The sequence below is a fragment of the Cnephaeus nilssonii genome (assembly GCF_951640355.1).
Source record: "Cnephaeus nilssonii genome assembly, chromosome: 6".
Lineage (NCBI taxonomy): Eukaryota > Metazoa > Chordata > Mammalia > Chiroptera > Vespertilionidae > Cnephaeus > Cnephaeus nilssonii.
In genome coordinates, this window is record NC_137077.1 from 3,666,949 (window position 1) to 3,687,200 (window position 20,252).

The 20,252-nt window shown below is 54.3% G+C and overlaps 2 protein-coding genes across 3 annotated transcripts; one reads left to right on the top strand and one right to left on the bottom strand.

Annotated features, from left to right (window-relative positions):
• Window positions 1–98: 98 nt before the first annotated feature.
• On the bottom strand, window positions 99–5,262 carry PHETA2 (PH domain containing endocytic trafficking adaptor 2). Of its 2 annotated transcripts, XM_079774268.1 has the most exons (3): window positions 4,865–5,262; window positions 3,313–3,396; window positions 99–2,813 (listed from the first exon to the last, which is right to left on the bottom strand). In XM_079774268.1, exon 3 carries the CDS (start codon window positions 2,798–2,800, stop codon window positions 2,021–2,023), a length of 780 nt encoding a protein of 259 aa, XP_079630394.1. In that variant the 5' UTR covers window positions 2,801–2,813; window positions 3,313–3,396; window positions 4,865–5,262; the 3' UTR covers window positions 99–2,020. The 2 variants fall into 2 exon arrangements, with proteins under 2 accessions (XP_079630394.1, XP_079630395.1); XM_079774269.1 differs by lacking the exon at window positions 4,865–5,262 and having other exon boundaries at window positions 3,313–4,854.
• Window positions 5,263–8,351: 3,089 nt separating this feature from the next.
• On the top strand, window positions 8,352–18,684 carry NAGA (alpha-N-acetylgalactosaminidase). The gene is made up of 10 exons (XM_079774267.1): window positions 8,352–8,465; window positions 8,882–8,966; window positions 9,946–10,081; window positions 10,623–10,794; window positions 11,274–11,451; window positions 11,780–11,874; window positions 12,608–12,769; window positions 14,178–14,375; window positions 15,389–15,532; window positions 15,986–18,684. Exons 2-10 carry the CDS (start codon window positions 8,951–8,953, stop codon window positions 16,118–16,120), a joined length of 1,236 nt encoding a protein of 411 aa, XP_079630393.1. The 5' UTR covers window positions 8,352–8,465; window positions 8,882–8,950; the 3' UTR covers window positions 16,121–18,684.
• The last annotated feature ends 1,568 nt before the right edge of the window (window positions 18,685–20,252 follow it).

The window sequence follows — 20,252 nt, forward strand, 5'->3', positions numbered from 1 at the left end:
GCCGAAGCCCAGGCGGGGTGGGCGGGCCGCGGATTGGGGTTGGTGGGGGGGGCTCGTCAGGTTTTTTCAGGTTCCCTCCCAGGACAACTTGGCAGAGCAGCCCTCAGGTGATGGGTGAAATAAACTTGAGTAACGGAAGTGAGGAGTAAAGAACGTAGTGTTTTAATCGTACAAAAATTACTGTAACAATAAGAAAGACAGAGGCCTGGAATGTCTATACAAAACAAGGCTGTGGAGCTTCCGTTTAGGGCTGGGAAGGCGGCCCCTCCTCTTTGGGAACTAGTCGCGCAGGAACAGGTCCTGGCCCCTGGGCCGGCATTTCAGCCTCCTGGCCTTCCTAGTAGAGGCTCTGAGCCTCAGCCTCTAGGCCAGTGGTTCCCAACGCGGGCACACGCCCCACAGGGGGGCAATTTGATTTTTAAGGGGGGCAATTCGAGAGTTGTTATCAGTGAATTTTGTGCATTTCTTATGGTTCTAGGGACCTCATATACAGTCTATAAATATATATTGTGACATATTTATGCATTTCAGTTCTCTATTATGTTTTGAAACTTTATGTGCTATTTTTTCATATCACTTCATATTATTTTTTCAATAATTTCTTAGTAATTTCTTCCTCAGTATGTCTACTGTCCTTTCGTTCTTTTATTTTTTTCTTTCATGATGCCATGTTCTTTGGAAGCTTGTTTAGATCAAGTTAGTGGCCTTTTAGGCTTCCTCCACGTGCATAGGAGCTCACTTTTTGAAAAATAAGAATTCTGTCACAGGGAAGGGGGCATCAGGACGTTAGAGATGCTCAGGGGGGGGACACGGCCAAGAAAAAGTTGGGAACCCCTGCTCTAGGGCTAGTTGGGCCTTGGTCAGGCTGCCGCGGCCCCAGTGATAGAAGCTAAGGGGCAGATGGTGTGTATTGGGGGTGGGGGTGTTCTCTGCGCAGTCTCTGCATCTCCCATCTAGCCCCTGCCACCATGCCCATAGGGCACCAGCCTAGTCAGGCCTCTGGCTCTATAGAGCCAGCCACTTTGCCTCCCAGAATAATCGAAAAAGAAAACATCTGGCCTGCTAGTGAGAGTGGCAATGAGAGGGTCTTGGCAGGTACCCCCTGGGTGACAAGCAGGACTGTGAACAAGTTCCCAGGTGGTTTCAGGAGCTGGAACACCTCTTTGGGAGTCAGGCAGGAGCGGGTTTATCACAGGGTACCAGCAGTCCTGTGCCCAAGCTCCTAGAATGCCCAGGACTGAGAACCACACAAAACGGACAGGCTTTCCCTGGGGAGCCACACTGCGTGCCCACCTCTTCAGCCTCCCTCTGGGCAGCCCCAGGAGCCTGCAGCTGCGTACCGAATGCAGTCAGGGTTTCTGCTGACATAAAAGCTACCAGTCCCTCCTGGGTCAGCATCCAGCGCCGCCTGTTGCCAGGAGAGCCAGGAGAGAGAGGACGGGACTCCAGCACTTTCTGAGCAGAGCACATCCCTCTGTGTTGGCAGGAGGCCCTCTCCCACCAAAGGACCCTCCCACACTGTAGATGGGGGTCACACAGGAGAGCGTAGCCCCAGAAACCCCAGGATGTAATAAATCCACTTTCTAGGATACTGTCAGTCTGAAGCCAGCACTGCAGCCAACTTCTCGTTTTTAAATGTACACAAAACGTCCCATGCTGGAAACTGGCCGAGTCTGGCCTGTAGGTGAAAGGCAAGATGGCCTGTAGGTACGTAATATTCCCTACTTTCTCCATTTCATTAACATCCCCTAAGAGAGGGGCAGTCCACCGCAGTGTCAGGAGACTTGGGCCCCCCCTTGACTGCTGAGCAAGCCAGCTTTGCTCTCTGGGCCTCAGGAAATAAAGGGGTTACAAGTAATGATGCCTCAGTTCTCTCCAGGTATGAGGGTGGATCTGGAACCTGGAGAACCCCCTCAAAAAAAGCAACTTTGGAAACAAGTAAACATCAAACTCCTAAAAAAAAGAATTAGCCCTGGTGTCCTGACCAGCAGGACAAGGGCAGGACCCAAAGGGTCCAGGTTCAGGGCTTATCCTGTTGCTCACATTTTGGCTGGCTCCCCCGGGCCCTCTGCTGCCACCCCCGCCTCAGCTCCAGGATCTCCTGGCCGTACCAGTCGTGCAGGGTAGAGAAGCAAGAGGTCTCAGGGGACACGGGGCTCTGGCCCCTGCCTAGGAGGAGGCTGGCAGGGCCCAGCAACTCACATTCTGCCAAGCTCCGCCCTGCTGGCCTGCTGCCCCCTGCTCCCACCAAGCCCACAGGGCTGTGCTCCCTGGGGAGGGTGTGGCCGTTCTCCAGGCCCCGAGACAGCTGGTCAGGAGGCTGGGTCTTACAGGGGCTGGTGACGGCCTTCCAGGATGAGTGGCGATGCAAGGCCAGGCTCTGGCGGGCATCACGCAACTGGTTCTCCAGCTCGCGCACCACCAGGCGCATGTAGCCAAAGCTTGCCCGGGACAGCGCCTTCACCCAGGCCTCCTGGGCTGCCGGTCCATCAGCAGCAAGCAGGTATGGACGCACACCAGGGGCGTTGAAGCAGATGGTGAAGGCAAACTCCTCGGGCACGGGAGCCTCGGCCAGTTCCACCGTGCAGCCCTCCAGCACCACCAGCCCCAGAGGGGCCCGGGCCTCTCGACTCTCAAAGGAGAACAGCAGGTTGCCCTTGAGGACAAACCAGCACCTTCGGCCAGTGCCACTGGGGGTGGGTGGAGTCCCTGGGCCCCCCCAGGTGCGCAGGAAGCCCCTGTGGTCTGCTGGGGAGTTGCTCAGTGCATAGTGGGCCACACTCCTCTCGTTCAGCTTCATGGCTCCATAAGAACTGTGAGGCAAGAGAGGTGGCCATGGGTCAGAGAGGGAGGGCGCCCCGTGTCCCTGTGGGGAGGAGTGCTGGTCTGGAGGAGCCTGGTGCCCAGCCTGTGGCCTCTACTCCCTTGCTGTTTGCTCGAGGCTCTCAGTGGCTTCATCTGGGAAAATAGCTGGTCTCCCCCGCCTTTCTCTCAAAGGGTCTGGACGTCAGAGGACTCAGAGAAAAGGAGAATGCGATCGTATCAGACCAGGAGGTATGGCAGGGTTTTGACACAGCTTTTTAAAATCCAAAGGAACCGGCCCAGCTGAGCTGAAACGGACCCCAAGTCCATTGAAACCATTGTGCTTAAACCATCCCCTAATCTGGGGACCCGTGAGTGCCAACCCTGAGGTCAGACCTCCAGGGCACGGGAAACGGAGGCGGGAGCAGTGAAGGTGAACTGCACACAACCACGTGGTCTCCTCACTCCCTCACACCTTCTGGGGACCAGGCTCGGCAGTGACGCACTTACCAGCAGAGCTTCCTAGGGGGAGGCAGGGGCCTCTCTTGTCTGGCCACAAGGCTCAACCACTTGACCACGTGATTTCCAGTGCGCCTGCAAAATAATTCTCACACCCAGTCAACCTCTCCTAAAGGATGAGAACTCTTTAACTTTGGGGCCCAGTAAAACCACCGCCTCCTCCAGGAAGCCTGCCAGGCCCCTGATAATCCCCTACCAAACCACCCACCCAGGCCAGGCTCCTGGAGCGATAAAGGGGCGGGTTCCTGTTGTCTTGGCCCTCTGAGGCTCCGTCATGGTTAAGTGCCCTCATAGCTTCCGTGCATTCCCTTCCAGCACTCCTCAGTTTGCTTGTGGGCTTTAATTGAATCCCCTCATCCGAGAGGCCTGCCTGAGCACATTATCTAAGCGGCTCCTGACCACCCAGGGGGTCTGACCCAGGATGGCCCAACCACAGCCCCCTTCTTTTCATTTCCTTCGTCCCACAGACCTCCCTGGTGTTGACAGTGCTGTCCCCAGCCTCAGGATGCCTAGCCAGGGACTCGGCTTGGCTCCAGGGAGAATCCCATACCCAGCCCGCACAGGGCTGGGGCGGCCCTCAGGAAGTACGTGTTGAAGTAACTGGGAACACAAAGGTGGGCAACACAAAGGCCCTCCCTCCCGCGGCCTACCTTCCAGCGGGGGAGACACACTGTAAACAAACACAAAAACAAATAATGTATTCATTAAAAATAATTGGCTGAAACCGGTTTGGCTCAGTGGATAGAGCGTCGGTCTGCGGACTGGAAGGTCCCAGGTTCGATTCCGGTCAAGGGCATGTACATTGGTTGCGGGCACATCCCCCGGTGGGGGGTGTGCAGGAGGCAGCTGGTCGATGTCTCTCTCTCATGGATGTTTCTAGCTCTCTATCCCTCTCCCTTCCTCTCTGTGAAAAATCAATAAAAATATATTTAAAAAATAATTGAATACTAAATTATGTAAGGACTGGTCACGATTAGGGCTGAGAGAAATAAACTGGGTCCTGGGATGGGGAGGGGTCGTTCTAAAAAGGGGGGGGGGGGGCGGTCCGCGGAGGAGTGGCCTCACCTAGGTCCTGGGCCCAGCCCCGGGCGCAGGGAGGGCGTCGGGAACCCACGGACCTCCCCGCCCCGCCGCGTACCAGGGGGGATGCTCCCCCTAAAACCCGCCCAGGATTGCGAAGCCCGGCCGCACACTCGGCGGGAGGCCGGTGCTCGGGTTCCCCGGCTTCTTTTCTCCGAGGAGCAGCGGGCTGGGGCGAGGACCGACCGGCGGAGGCCGCCGCGGAGAGCCCTGTGCAGGGCAGCGGCGCCGGGCACTCGCCGCGCTCTCGGTCTCCCGGGGCGCACAGGGGCTGTCCCGCCACGTCCCCGCGGCCACGCCTTCCCCGGGCCGCTTCCTCCCGGAGCCGAGGCGGGTGGCCGGGTGCTGGGCTGCGGCCGCTCCCCGGGGCCATCCCGTCTCGGCCCCTGCGCTTCCGCGGCAGCCGGGGGACCTGCCTGGGCGGCTCGAGTTGCTGCCCCCTCCCTGCCCGTCCAGGACTCACCTGATGCCCCTCGATCTTCGCGGGAAGGAAACTGAGGCCCGAGCTGGTCAGAGGCTGGCGGCCTCGAACCCAAGGCCCCGCCTCAGGCCGTCTGCCGTCCTCCTACTCATCCACCCCTCACCTCCGCCCCCACCCTCCCCGCCCCGAGGGCTCCGAGGCCCTCTCTTCCCCACTCCAGTCCCCCTCTCCCTGCCCCGCCCACTTCTCCGCAGAGCCCAGCCCGGGAGGCCCAGCCGGGGAGGCCTCGCCCGCCCGGGCGCCTCCTCTGGGCGGGCTCCTACTCAGCCTGCAAGGCCCGGCTGAGCTTCCTGGCCACGCAGCTGGGCCCCTGGAGTCACCAGTTCTTTGCTTCTGGGGTTTTCTATTTCTCCTTGTGCCCCTCCCAAGGGCCTGCAACCCCCGCGCCACCCCCAGGCTCTGCTGGGTCCGGCCCAACGGGAAGGCCTGTGTTGTGTATTAGCTTAATATGATTTCCAGTCAACCCACTTGCTTATGGCTTAAGTGAAGTTGTTTTAATCCACGTGTTTATGACCCCCCAAAAAGTTGCTTTGCTATAAGTATGAAGTCAGGACGGCATCATTCTACATGTGGAGTCCATAGCAGCCAGCAGGCCCGCTGGATGGGCCCTGTGGAGGAGCAACTAGGAAAAGGGGACATTTACTATAAATACTGAGGAGGTGAGGACTATTTGAGAGTTCGGTTTGGGCAAAGCGACACTCTGTAACTTAAAAACTCTCCAAAGACCCTTGCGACATTTGCTCCTACCAGTGGCCAAGCCGCCTCTTGAGGGTGGGGGCGGTGGGGGGGGGGTGGCGTTAAACCTTGCAGCGGTCTCAGAAGAGCTAATCCTCCCAGCAGCTCAGCCCTCCCAGCTAACACTGGCCTCCTGGTTCCCTAGCAACAGTGCTCTAACAGCAGGGGACTTTTACTTTTGCGCTGGCAGCTGGAAATCAGCTTTTTGGTCGCTGATTCTCCAGAGGGTTTCCTCTTGTAAAAAAGACACACCTCAGATTAAATTCGGACATTATTCCTTCACCTCCCCTTGCCTGGAACATTAGTGTGATTAATCTGTCATTTTTTTTGGAGTATGGTTTATTAAGAGATATGCTATTGGCTTCTGAAATTATAATTCCCACAATGAACCTGTGCTAAATAAATTGTTGGCAAAGACAGAATCAGTCTTCAAGGATGACGTTTGCTGCCCGGCCCCACCCCTGCCCCCCAAATGCAGAAGACTGGGATTTCCCTGTGTCCCTGGAAGCCAGTAAGCTCAAACCATGTCTGCGAACTTGTTCCCACCTCAGAGCTTTCCCCCTTGCAGCTCCTGCAGCCCAGAATGCTCTTCCTGCTCATCCCCACCCCTCAGCTCTAACTGCTCGGGACTCCTTCATACCAATTATGTCTCAGCTCAAACATCTCCTCCCTGACTGTACCTGTAAAGAAGTCTATGTGGGAGGGGAAGAAAAGTTCCTCTACCCTTCTAGGTTCTTTCTGCTGGTCAAATAATCAGATCAACACGAGAAAGGTTAACAAGAGAAAAGAACCAAATTTAATGACATTCCCACATCCATGAGAGATTCAGAGACTCCACATACATAGAGGTTCAGAGACAGAAAGGTAAAATACGGTATCCACGATATTCTGAGCTAAGGAATGTGATAAGAGGCCTGGGGCTTCAGAGGGAAGGAGAGCTATAAGAGTTCACAGATTGATAAGAGGAGCAGATGTTTGCCCTGCCATAGAGATAGGCCATAAAACGTTATATCTGGTAATAACTCTTTTTATGGGCAAGGCTCCTAATTTAAATTCTTCTAGGTAGTTGTGGGGGTGCAGGAGTTTCTCCTGAGCCTACAGGGTTTGCATTGCCTTCAGCTCAAAATAATCCGCATGCCAAAGTAGCACATCATAGGGAGGCCTCTTCTGAACCCTTTCACCTACCCTTAGTCTATCACATCCCGGGGTTGTATGGCATGCTCACCATAGCACTAACCACTATAGACAACTTGCCTACACTCATGCTTTTATTTCCTATGTCTTACCTATACCCCTCGCTACATTTTATTCAATTAATAATATAAACCATAATAAGTGTGTTAGAAGATAATACATGGTGTGGGAAATATAGAGCATGGTAAGGGAGATGAAATTGTGGGAATGGGGAGGTTGAGTTTTAAATGGGATAGTCAGGGTGTGCTTCATTGAGAAGGTGACATCTGAGAAATACTTACAGGAAATGATAGAGCCAGTCACGCCAGTATCTGGAGGAAGAGCGTTCCAGGCAGAGGGAGCAGCTAGTGCAATGGCTCTGAGGCCTGTTGTGTTTGAGGAACTGCAAGGAGGCCAGTGTGGCTGGGCAGCAGTGTGGTGGGGGGAGGAGCAGTAGGAGGCGGGGTCAGAATGTGTAGGTGGGGCTTTGTAAATCTGTGAGGGCTGTGACTCCAGATGGAAATGAACAGACATCACAGGGTCTTGAGTGAGCTGTTTTAAAGGATTAGCCAGGCTGCTGTGGAGAGAATAAATGTGGTTGAAATGTAAGCGGCCGCACTAATCCAGGCAAGATGGGATGGGGCTGGGAGTAGCGAGATGCCCAGATTCAGAATTCGCTCTGAAGTAGAGAACAGGATTTGCGGAGAGACAGTGTGGGGAGTGAGGGGAGAGGAGGCAAGGGGGACTCCAAAGCTTTGACTTGAGCACCTAGAGGGACAGTTGCCATTACCTGAGATAGGGAAGGTGGCAAGTGTTCGGTTGGGGCCCGTTATGTTTGAGATGCTCGTGACTAACCCAGTGAAGGTGCCAGGAATGAAGTGTTTGACCCTAGTAGTTGGTCAATAACATTTTGATGAATGAAACTGGGAAGAAACAAACAGCGTGCCCGGGCTAGCGTAACAGGTGCGCAGTGTCAGGTGGGAAGGAAAGCCTCCTGGCTTGGCAAGAGCTATGCCCTCCACCTGGTTTGTTCCCGCCCACTCTCCTCCCAAGCTTATGTATTCATCTTCCGCTACAGGTTTTGAGAGTCTTACTGCAGACCTGGGTATCCCCTCATTTCCTCTTTTTTTTAAAAAAATATTTTTATTGATTTCAGAGAGGAAGGGAGAAGGAGCGAGAGAAACATAAATGAAGAGAGAAAAACCATTGATCTGCTGCCTCCTGCACGCCCCCAGCCCGGAATCAAACCCGGGACCCTTCAGTCCGCAGGCCTCTGCTCTATCCACTGAGCCAAACCAGCCAGGCTCACTCCCCCTTAACAAAGCCCTCAGCAGATACCCACGCCGCAGCTGTTTATTGCACGTCCACAGCACACAGACACTTCCTCGCCCACAGGGCCCGGCAGAGGAGAAAGGTCTAGCTCAGGGGAGCTGGGCCGGCGGCACAGCAGGTTCCTCCTCCGCCGGCAGAGTCGGAGGGAGCCCAGGGGGCGGGGCTGTGGGAGGTTCCTCAGAGGGCGGGGCCCGGCGGGGCTGGAGGGGTTCTGATAGGCTCCAGGGGAGGGCTGGCCGCCGTCAGGCCCCGCCCCTCTGGAACGAGGTCGGAGAATCCGGCGAGTGCAGGGCTTCGCGGCTCTGGGGGGCAGAAGCTGTCGGGGGGACGGAGGAGGTGGCAGGTGAGTGCCGCGGGCCGGGCACTCTGGGGTGGGGGTCCCCGCGCTGTGACTGCTGCCTTTGGCGGCCAGAGGCGGCCACCCGGACCCGGGAGGAGTCCAGATCCTGGTCTCGGCCTGGCGTCTCCCCTCTTCCTGGGCGACCCGGAGCCGGCGCTGCCTGTTCGGCCCCGGCCGGCCGGAGGAGGGCCGCCCTTGGGCTCTCGGGGCGCCCAGCACTGCAGGGGGCGGGGGCCGGGGGGCGGGGGTGAGGTCTGATGTCCGAGACACGTTGTTTAGTATTTCTGAAGGAAGAGGGAAGTGATGGCTGGGCAGGGAGTGGGGGCAGTGAGGGCGGCTTGGGGAGTCCCCGCCCAGGGTTGAAGGCCGCGGGGCTAGTCGGGCAGTGGTGACGCCCGTACTTTTCTAACGTTTCTTAGCTTCCAAAGCCCAACATACAAAGCTGTAAAGCAGATCTGGTCCGCTCCTGAGACGCTGAGTGCAGAGCAATGTTGTGGAAGACAGGTAACCTACATGGGAGGGGGTGGCTTTGGGAGGGCAGGTGACAGCTGGGGGTGGGGGCTTCCTCCCCGGAGTCCAGTCCTCTGGTGTCTGGGCCTCCTCCCCTGATGTGGGTACGCCGTGTGGGAGACATGTTCCTCTTACTCTTGGAGCTGGGCGGGGAACGAAGGAACTGCTCCCCCCCACCCTCTGAGGAATCAGTTCCCCTCTAAAGTGCAGAGGCCCAGTCTTAGGTGATATCAACATGTGCTGAGAACAACCCTGTAAAGTCGGTACATTAACTCCATTTTACAGATAAGGAAACTGAGGCCCAAGAGGAAAAGGGCTCACCCTGGGGAGCTGGCTGTGTGCAGTTCCCACCTGGCTGATCTTTTTTTTCTTCTTTTAAATATATTTTTATTGATTTCAGAGAGGAAGGGAGAGGGAGAAGAGAGAGAAACATCAATGAGAGGATCATCGATTGGCTGCCTCCTGCACGCCCCCTAATGGGGATGAAGCCCACAACCCCAGGCACGTGCCCTTGACCAGAATCGAATCCAGGACCCTTCAGTCTGCAGGCTGACGCTCTATCCACCGAGCCAAATCAGCGAGGGCCTGGCTGATCTCTTTAGCCCTTCGAGGTCTCTTGGGGATCTGTGGGACTCAGGAGACCTGGAGTCTGGCTACAGTGGACTGTCAGTTCTGTAATGGAGTTGGTCTGGGTCTAGAGAGGACGTGACCTTAGCTGTTAGTTTTTGCTAATTCTAGCACTGCTGTGGCAACAGCAGCAAGTGGGGACGTGCCCAGGCCCCAAACACACTGACCTGCTCCCGGCACCATCTGCTCACTCACTGCACGCAGGAGCCAGCAGGTGCAGGAAGAGCCAAGTCCACCTCAAGCCCAGGAGTTGCTCCTCTCGTGTGCAGGCCGGCAGCCTGCGGAGGGGGCGGGCGAGGGCCGGGGCCATGGGAGCCCCTCATAGTCATCCCCTACCCTCCTACAGCGCCCTTGCTAGCCCTGGTGGGCCAGGTGCTGGTGCTGGAGAACGGGCTCCTGCGGAGGCCGCCCATGGGCTGGCTGGCCTGGGAACGCTTTCGCTGCAACACTGACTGCGAAGAGGACCCAGAGAACTGCATCAGGTGACTCAGCACCACACCACCTGACCAGCTGTGCCCGGGCCCTGCAGAGGGGGGCAGGGAGGAGAGAGTCAGCGGGAAAAGAGAACAGGGTCAAATCCCCACACACCCCTCCCATCCCAGAAAGGCTGCAGCCAGAGGTGACTTATGGGACATCTGACAACCTCGTGACATGCTTGGGGCCTCGGTGGGGCCTGTCAGGTCTGTGGGGCAGGTACCTTGTCGAGGACCCAGCCCCTGAGATAATCAAGAGGAGATAACTGGGAAGGCTAGGCCAGACCTCACAGTGCTTCCCCCGGCTCAGTCCTGCCCCTCGGCCCGGGGGCTAGACCATCCCTTTCAACTTCACCCTGCTTAGGGCTCATGACACTGTGCCTGGGGTCATTTACAATTGTCACCTGACTTAGTCTGCACCTGACCCCAAGGCCAAGGTTCTTGTAGGCTGGATTCACACTCAGAGCATCTGAGAAGCTCCGAGGAAGGCGCCTTAGATGAGGAACATGCTAGGCCGCTAAGCTGCTCCATCCCCTGCTCCTCTTGCCAGTGAGCGGCTCTTCATGGAGATGGCTGACCGGCTGGCACAGGACGGATGGCGGGACCTGGGCTACACGTACCTTAACATCGATGACTGCTGGATTGGTGGGCGCGATGCCAAAGGCCGCCTGGTGCCTAGTCCCAAGCGCTTCCCCAACGGCATTGCCTTCCTGGCTGACTATGTGAGCCCCACCCCAGCCCTGCCCCTTGGCCTGGGGGCCCGATCACCCTTTCCACCTCACCCTGCTTAGGGCTCTATTTCCACTATCCCTGTCTGAGAACTCAGTCTGTTGGGGAAACAAACAAATCGCTAGTTTTGGCCCACGGTGGTTGGGGGAGCCTGGAAGGGCATCTCATCCACCTGGGATTTCTGGAAGGTTCTCCAAAGAGAAGGCAGTTCTTGAGCTGATACCGGAGAGATGACATTTAGGCAGAGGGGATGACAGAAGCGAAGGCCTAGAGGCAAGAATCAGCCCGTGGGAGAGTGTGTGTGGGAGGGAGGGGAAGACCACAGCTGGCCGAGGCCAGCCAGCAAGCGGAGCCCTCTCCTTTGTCATTGGGGCACCGTGGAAGGTTTGAATGGGGCTGGGCCAGGTGCGTCTGTGAGGTGGCTCCCTGAGGGTCCTGCCTGAGCCCACTGTGTCCTTGGCTCCCCCCGCAGGCTCACTCCTTGGGCCTACAGCTGGGCATCTATGAGGACCTGGGCAATTTCACCTGCATGGGTTTCCCAGGCACCACGCTAGACAAGGTGGTCCAGGATGCGCAAACCTTCGCCGAGTGGAAGGTGGACATGCTGAAGCTGGATGGCTGCTTCTCGACCCCGGAGGAACGGGCCAAGGGTGAGTTGCACAGCTGGCTGGGGGCCATCAGGTAGACAGGGAGGGATGGACATGGAGGCGCCCCAGTGTCCACCTGGCTGAGTCTGTCTGTCTGGCTGGCTCCTAGGAGGTGGTGTTTCCCAGTCCCCTCACCCAGGGGCTCCCAGCTCCCTAAAGATGGCTGGGCACCGAGCCCCACAGGGGAAGTGTTTGCAGCATTGGGCACAGGGGGAAGCACCTCTGTTGAGCCCCAGTTTTCTCACCTTTGGTGGGAGAATGTTTGGGTGGAGGCCCTAGGCTGCTTCCTGCACCTCCTCGGGCCTGAAATGTGGGGGTTGGACTTCTCCAGGGTACCCCATGATGGCTGCTGCCCTGAATGCCACGGGCCGCCCCATCGCCTTCTCCTGCAGCTGGCCAGCCTACGAAGGGGGCCTCCCCCCGAAGGTAAGCATCCTGTGCGCCCACCTGGCAGTGCTCCCCACACCTGCCTCCTCCCTCCTGTGCAGTCAGGGCTGCTCTCACCACAGTTGCCCACGTGCTGATTTGTAGGTCTAGAGAGAAGGTCCTAAGTACCCCAGAGGGCACCTCAGCCAGCCCGGGGTCTTAGAGAAGAGGCACCTGTTAGGTGGGCTGAAGGCATGGGAACCACACGTGATGTGCAGGCACACCGCACCCATCAAGTGGTCAGAACCTGGGTTGTAGTGAGTGGGCTAGGAGATCCAGAAGGCTGGTGAGGATAGGCAGGTGGGGCCCCAATCTCAGAAGGGTCTGTGGGCGCCTCAGCAGGGGCCCTCAGCACTTAGGACACCAGGAAGGGTGCGGTCAGACCTGCAGACCCGAGGGAGAACGCTGGCAGAGGGTGAGACTCATTGCGGGAACACAGGGTGGGTGTGCAGCAGGGATGTTGGTGGTGTACCACCTTGAGCCCATACCCTGGGCTTGACCCCAGCTGGCATGGAAGCGCAGGACAGGCTTCTGGCTCCAGCATCCATGGAGCGGAGGCCTGGGCAGCCCCAGAGCAGGGCCATTCTCTGAGGCCTTCCTCATCCTGAACAAGCTAGGGTTGGTTCTCTGCCTTCCCCACCCTCTTGTCTCCTGCTGAGCCTCCCCAGCCCCTGTGCAGCCGCCGGGCAGCAGAGGGGACTCCTGTGCTGGACTCTGCCTCCCTGACACCCAGGTGAACTACAGTCAGCTGGCAGAGATCTGCAACCTGTGGCGCAACTATGACGACATCCAGGACTCCTGGAGCAGTGTGCTGTCCGTCCTGGACTGGTTTGTGGACCATCAGGACATTCTGCAGCCAGTGGCGGGCCCTGGACACTGGAACGACCCAGACATGGTACCAACATGGAGGGGGTGTCCCAGGACCCACCCCCATGATGGACTTGCTCCCTCTCTCTGGCCGCTCCCTGCCGGGTTCTAGATCAGTGTCTCTGAACCAGCTGCATGGCTTGCCTTGGAGCTTATTTACAATTCTGTTCCCAGGGCCCCACCCCACCCCACCCCACCCCCACCTTTTGGATCAGAATGTTGGGAGAGGGCCTGGGAATGCCCATTGTTGACAGTCTTCCCAGGCAATTCTGATGCTTGAAACTTGAGAACTTGGTCTGCAGTGACTCTGAGACATTATTCCTCTGCAGAGTGAAAAACATGAATATTTCACAGCTTCTGTCCATTCCTCCCCTAGCCTGTCCTCACCCAGGCTGCCTCTGAACCCTCTTTCAATGCCCTGTACCCTGTCACCTCCTGCAGAGCCTCCACCGGCAGAACCGGCCCCTCGTACCCACCTCACTCATAGGCCTGGTGACTTCAATATTTTTACCATTTGTCTTAGAGTTTTATAGCTATCTCTTCATTTAATCAAGCATTTAATACCAGTGATGATTAAAATAATACAAATACTGGCCAGTTAGTGGGGCATCTGGAGAAAGAGAAATCGGCCTGCCTTACAGTTCTAGCTCCAGCTCTGCCATGTACCTTAGGCAAGTGACCTAATTTTCTCCGTGCCTCCGTTTGTGTGTATGTGTTTAATTTTAGTAATTTTTGTCTTTTAAAATATTTTTATTGACTTTGAGAGAGGGAGAGAGAGAAACATCAATGTGAGAATGAAACATTGACTGGCGGCCTCCTTGTGCCTCAGTTTTGTCAATTGGAAAAGGAAAATATTAACAGTAGCCACCTTATATATAGGGCCGTTTGGAGGGTGAAATGGATGACCCTTTAAAATGCGTGGCACAGCTTGGCACATGTACACGCTTAGTTAAGTTGGTATCACTCAGTACGTAACAATGTTGGGTAAGCAGTAATCGTTTGTGTCCCGTCTAGATTGGTTGCCCTGGGTCAGGTGGTTAGGGCAGGTGGTGGCTACTGGCAAGAGCAGGGACTCTGTCCGGCTCTGGTTCTGGTTTCCTACCACTGCCACCCTGGGTGTGTTTCTTGACTTGCATGTTTCAGTTTACAAATGCGTTTGGCAACAGATCCCATTGGATCATCTGAACAACCTAACATGACCAGCACCCCCTTTTTTGTGAAATAAGAAGCTGAGGCTCAAATGGAAAGTGACTCAACTCATCCCGAGGCCACACTGCTAGGGAATGGTGTTTGCCAAACCAGGCTCCCCATGTGGCCGTGCCTCCCACCTCCACCTTCTCTTGCTTCAGCTACAAGCTTGGGGTTGGTTGGGGTTGGTGCCTGTACCCTCCCCACCGAAGAGGGCAGGACTGACCACTTCTCTCCTCTGCCCCTAGCTGCTCATTGGGAACTTTGGCCTCAGTTTTGAGCAAGCTCGGGCCCAGATGGCCCTGTGGACAGTGCTGGCGGCCCCCCTCTTCATATCCACAGACCTGCGTACCATCTCCGCCCAGAACATGGACATTCTGCAGAATCCACTCATGATCAAAATCAACCAGGATCCCTTAGGCATCCAGGGACGCAGGATTCTCAAGGTATTGGGGTGTGGAGGGAAGGGAAGGGAGACTGAGGGACTAGGCTCCCCTGAGAACAAGCCTGCAAGGCTGGGTGCATTCAGTTGAAGACTCTACTGGGGGCTATTCCAACTGTCCCCCACTTGCCTGGTGAGGGCAGGGCCAGAGCAGGACAGCTCATGGGATTTGGGGAAGGGAGACGTCACCATGCAGTGCACAGGGGGCAGTGAGGCCTCGCAGGTTGGAAGTATAGGTGTCTGGCAGAGAACTGTGATGTCTGGTAGAGAACTGGGGCTTCCCTATAGTGTTTAGGAGTTGTATGAGCCAAAGAATACAACTATTACTCATACCGGTGTCTACTATTTATTGATCACCTACTGTGTGCTGGGCATTCTACATACATTTCCTCACAAGGGCGATGTTCCTTCCCGGTTTTACAAAAGAGGAAACTGAGATTTGAAGAGTCTAAGTAACTTAGCTCAAGGCCCCACAATTAGTAAATAGCACAACAGGACCTGATTCCACCAGTGCTGCCCAAGTTTGTGCTCTTTGCACACTCCTTCCCTCTCTTAGTAAGAAAAACCCTACACACCTGTAGGTGCACCTGTGGAGGTGGCGAGGCCCAGAGGAGGTCACTGATCCCTGCCAGGCCGGGGACCTTCTGGAGGATGGGTTCATGCTCCTGGCTGCTCAGGGCACAGTGCCTCATCCCACTAGCCACTCCAGTGCAGCAGCTGTCCACGCCTGTCCCGCCCATCATCCTATGCACTGAGGCAGGACTCATGCAGTATTGCCTCTGTGTCCTGGCATGGGGCCTGGACACAGGAAGCGTTGGGGAGCATCTGCCACGTCAGGGAAGGAAGGAAAGTAGTGTTAGATAAGTTGGGGTACTGGAGGGCTGTGGTATCACCGCCCCCCCCCCTAAGCTTTTGTGTGGAATGAAACTGTGGGCTGGGGGCTCAAGGGAGGGCCAGGAAGGGGACTTCAGGGCCTGCCTGAGCAGGAACCCCAGCAGCAGCCATCTTCTGTCCCAGGAGAAGTCCCTCATTGAAGTGTTCCTGCGGCCCCTGGACAATAATGCCTACGCCTTGGTCTTCTTCAGCCGCAGGACGGATATGCCTTATCGCTTCCACTGCTCCCTCTCCCAGCTCAACTTCACCAGCTCCAGCTTGTACGAGGTGAGCGCCCTGCGGCAGTGAGTGCCCTTTGTTTCCCTGGGAGGGCCTCACACAGGCCTCCCCTGAGCCGTGGGCCTTGGGTCCTGTGGCAGGTGCTCCAGGGCAGCGGCAGGCACTGAGGGCCAAGGCTGGTGCTGCTCTGCACTAGCATCTTCAGGCCAAGCCAACAGGACTACTGCGTACAAATGAGTCCCGTTACCCACCGAGGCCATGCTCCTCCCCTCACTGTCAGCCCTTGCCGGCACGGTGCTCAGGTTCTCTGTGGGCGAGGCTTTCGCCACTGCCTACGTCTGGGCATCAGCTGGCTGTGCCAGTGGAGAAGTGACAGAGTCACGGCTCCCACTTCTGCAGTGCACGCTGGAAGCCCAGCACAGACAGGCCAGAGGCCAGGCTTCTATGTCCCCTGCCTGGCTATCCTTATGGTGGCACTGGTTATGTCCCTCCCTGCTGCAGGCCCAGGATGTCTACACGGGTGGCGTCATCAGTGGCCTCCGGACTGAAACCATCTTCACAGTGATCATCAACCCTTCGGGGGTGGTGATGTGGTACCTGTATCCTATCGGGAGGCTGAGAACACCTCTGCAATGAGGAGCTAAGACATGCGACAGGCTGTAGCAGCACCACGGCACCCAGACCATGGAGCCTCGGCACGCCGAGGGCCAGTAGGCGAGGTTCTCTGCCGCCCAGGCCTGCTTGGCGACTGACCCCATCGGACCAAAGTGCAATCAAAGGGCCGGTTCCACGTGCTGCCCAAGTGTGAACCCTCTTGGAAACGTGTCTTGGGCACTTTCCTGTGGCCTCTAACCTTGTCTGCACAGCCCCACAGATGTTGCTGAACCACTCGGCAGCCTAAGCCGCCATAGGCAGGGGCACTGATACCCATCAGGACTCCAGCCTCTGACCTTCTGTTGACTCTGAAATCAAGATTTGGAATTTTTCTTAGAATTAGGAGTGGAGATGTGACCTTGTCAGGAACTTCCATGAACCACCATTGGCTTTCCTGCCCGGAGGAGGCTTTGCAGGCTGGTACTCCACGGGAGTGACCTTGGCTCCCTCAGGTCACCAATAAAGCTGTTCTTTAGTCAAATAGTTGTAACATGGACCTGGGACCATGGGCACCTTCAGTTAGGGACGCTGAGTGGCACTACACGGTGCTGGTTTCAAATCTGACCTCACATGGAAGATGTGGGGCATCTTCTGGTCCCTCATTTTCCAAAATGACCTACAGATTACACTGAGTGGCCAGATTATTATGATCTCTGAACGTATAATAACCTGGCCACTGTGTGTGTGTGTGTGTGTGTGTGTGTGTGTGTGTGTGTGTGTGTGTATATTAGAGGCCCGGTGCATGAATTCGTGCATGGGTGGGGTCCGGCCAGCCTGGCCAGGGGGAGGGGACATGGGCGGTTGGCCGGCCTGCTTGCTGGTCGAACTGGTCGAGGGGACAATTTGCATATTAGCCTTTTATTATATAGGATATACACTGAGTGGCCAGATTATTATGCGTTCAGAGATCACCATCATCTGGCCACTCAGTGTATACTCTTAAGACAGTCCAGACTTGCCTCACACCGGGGAGCCATCCCTGCTCTGCCCAACACTGGTGGTGGTGTGACAACGCGGTGAGGCAGAGCAGCAACGGTCCCAGGCCCTCTTTGTCTTGCCCTTCCCCACCCCATTCAGATGGTCCAGGCTCTACTGACCATGACCCCCACTCACCAGCCCCTCTGCTGCACCCTGAAAGGCCTGATCTGCTAAAGAACTTCACATTGTTGTCCTAGGCACCTTTCAGCTCCTCTTTTCTGACACGGCTTCATTCAGTGACTCTCAGGGTCTGGGTGGACGGAGGGGCTTCGGCTCTGCCTTTCTCCCACTGGCCCCTACAGCTAGTCCTCTGCCCTGCAGTGCCCCTGCCCCCTCCCCTAGTTCCTCCTCGCCTAACCTGGCTGCAGAGGAGATTCAAATCCCGTGTCCAAAGACTTTGTGTTTTAAAACATGTTTTCTGTTCCTCCTCAGGGATTTAGAGTAAAAGAATGGCACGCTCTTAATTGCCTGCCTTTGGTTCCTGTTTCCTAAGCCCTCTTCCTTTGGCTGAGACAGGGCACCTGTCTTCCTGTTGGCTCTTGTCCCCATTTGGAAAGCTGGCAGCAGAACAAGCTAGGTAGGTTCCCTTGGGCTCTGAATGTGGGAGCGCCCAGTGCCCCCGGCCTTGCACTGCCCTGCCCTGTGGGAATCCTTCTGGGTGGATCTTCCACGCTCCCTCCCTCAGGGTGTGAGGGTCTGTCTGGTATGTACAGTGAGTGCAAAGTGCACATTTTACACTATCATTTGAACTTCCTGGAGCTTTGCTGATTGAGTCCAGGTCATCAGAGAAAGCTCCCTTTCCCAGTTGCTGTCTTGAGGCTGTGGCTCACTCAGGAGGAAAGAACCCTACCTCATCCCAGGCCTCTGCCCCTGGAGGCCTGTCCCCCTATGCACACCTCCTGCTCTGGGTCTTTGTCACAGAATGATCTCGGGTAGGAATGCTTCTTTTTCCAGCCCCAGGAAAGAAGTCTTTCCCACCACCCTGGGATGTGGTGGAATGTTGTGAGTGGTTGAGACCATGGACTTGGGAGTTGGGGTCAGGGGTCAGCCTGGACTTAACCAGTCAATTCCTTTGCCTTCTAGATCCAGAGATGGTGACATTTCTTTACTTTGTATATAACTTGTCCTTTTATCCTGGGGGTGTCTGATTGATTCTATCTCTTTAGCCTTAATTCTCTCAGCACACACCCTGCCAATCTTCCAGGGCATTATTTAACTCTCTTATACCCGAGGCCAGTGAGGGACTCAATTATATTTTTCCCACTTCAAGGAAACCTTGTTTGGGCCTGAGTACCCTTTCTCTTTTTAAACTTTTTAGTATAGAAATTTTCAAACACAAAAGTAAAGTGGTACAGTAAATCTCTATGTACCCATCACACAGCTCCAGCAACAGGCAACATGTGCCATTCTTTCTTATCTCTCTTCCCACACATACCTTTTTGCCTGTGAGCTGGGAGTATTTGAAAGCAAATCAAAGGAAACTCTGAACACCACTATGTAGCTCTAACAGATGGGGTCTTTAAAATATGTATGACCGTAAACAATTTTCCTACTCAACAAAATTAAAATATTAATAATCTAATAAACAGACTGTGTTCAGTTTTTGCTACTGGTCTCAAAAATATCTATCTATAGTTTGACTCAAAATCCAAGGAAGGGAATAACAAAAATGGTCCAAGAACTACTGAAAGTTTGTTTCCTCCATAAAAGCAATGAACAACTTGCCATATGTTACCAGAATCAACTTTCACAGATTTCTGGAAATTAACCGAAGGCTTGCAGCAACCCAGAGAGCATTCGGTCAAGAAAACTAGTAGAATCTTGGTAAGAACAGCAAGCTTTGTAGTGTTTTCGCTTACTCTAGTATCACATTTTAAATCAGATGTTCAAAGAACTAAAGGAAAACATGTCTAAAGAAGTAAAGGAAAGAATAAGAATGATGTCTCACCAAATAGAGAATATAAGAGACAGAAATTATAGAAAGGAACCAATTAGAAATTCTAGACCTGAAAAGTACTATAACTGAGATGAACATTTCACTAGAGTAGCTGAGTGGATCAGCAAACATGACCAAGCAGAAAGTCAGCAAACTTGAAGATGGGTCTGTTGAAATTAACCTAACTGAGAAACAGAAAGAATGAAGAAAAATAAGCAGCTCTGGTTGGGTAGCTCAGTTGGTTACAGCATTGTTCTGATACGCCAAGGTTGTGGATTTGATCCCTGGTAAGGGCACATACAAGAATCGACTGGTGAATGCATAAGTAAGTGGAACAACAAATCTCTCCTCTCTCCCCCGTCTTCCTTTCTGTCTCTAGGATCAATCAATCAATACATAAATAAATAAACAGAGACTCATGGGACACCATGCAACATACCAACATACACATAAAGAAGAAAAGGCAGAAAGAGTATTTGAAAAAATAATGGCTCAAAACTCCATATTTGATGTCAAATATTAATCCCTCCCTAGACACATCATATTCAAACTCTCATAAGACAAAGACAAAGGGAGAATTTTGAAAACAGCAAGACAGAAGCAACTCATCACATACAAGATAAAGTACTTTGAGATCAATGAAAATAAATATACAAACTACCAAAAATACTGAAATACAACATACCAAAACTTAGGAGTGAAAGCAGTAATCAGAGAAAATTTATAGCTGCAATTTGTCTATGTTAAAAAGAGTAAAGACAATCCATAATGCGAGAAAATATCTGCAATTCATATTTCCGATAAGGTACTTCTATTTAAAATATATAAATAACTTTTTTTTTGTTAATCTTCACCTGAGGATATTCTTTGCATTGGTTTTTAGAGAGTAGAAGGGAGAGAGAAAGAGAGAAACATTGATGTGAGAGACACACATTTATTGGTTGTCTTCCACACATGCCCTGATAGGGACCAGGGATCGAGCCTGCAACCGAAGTACTTGCCCTTGACCAGAATCGAACCTGGGGCCCTTCAGTCTGTGGGCCAATGCTCTATCTATTGAGCCAAACTGGCTAGGGCTATAAAGAACTCTTAACACTCAATAATAAAAACAAATAGCCCAATAAAAAATGGGCAAATAATCTGAATAGACACATTTCCAAAGAAGGTATGAAAAGCCCATGCTCAACATCACTAACCATT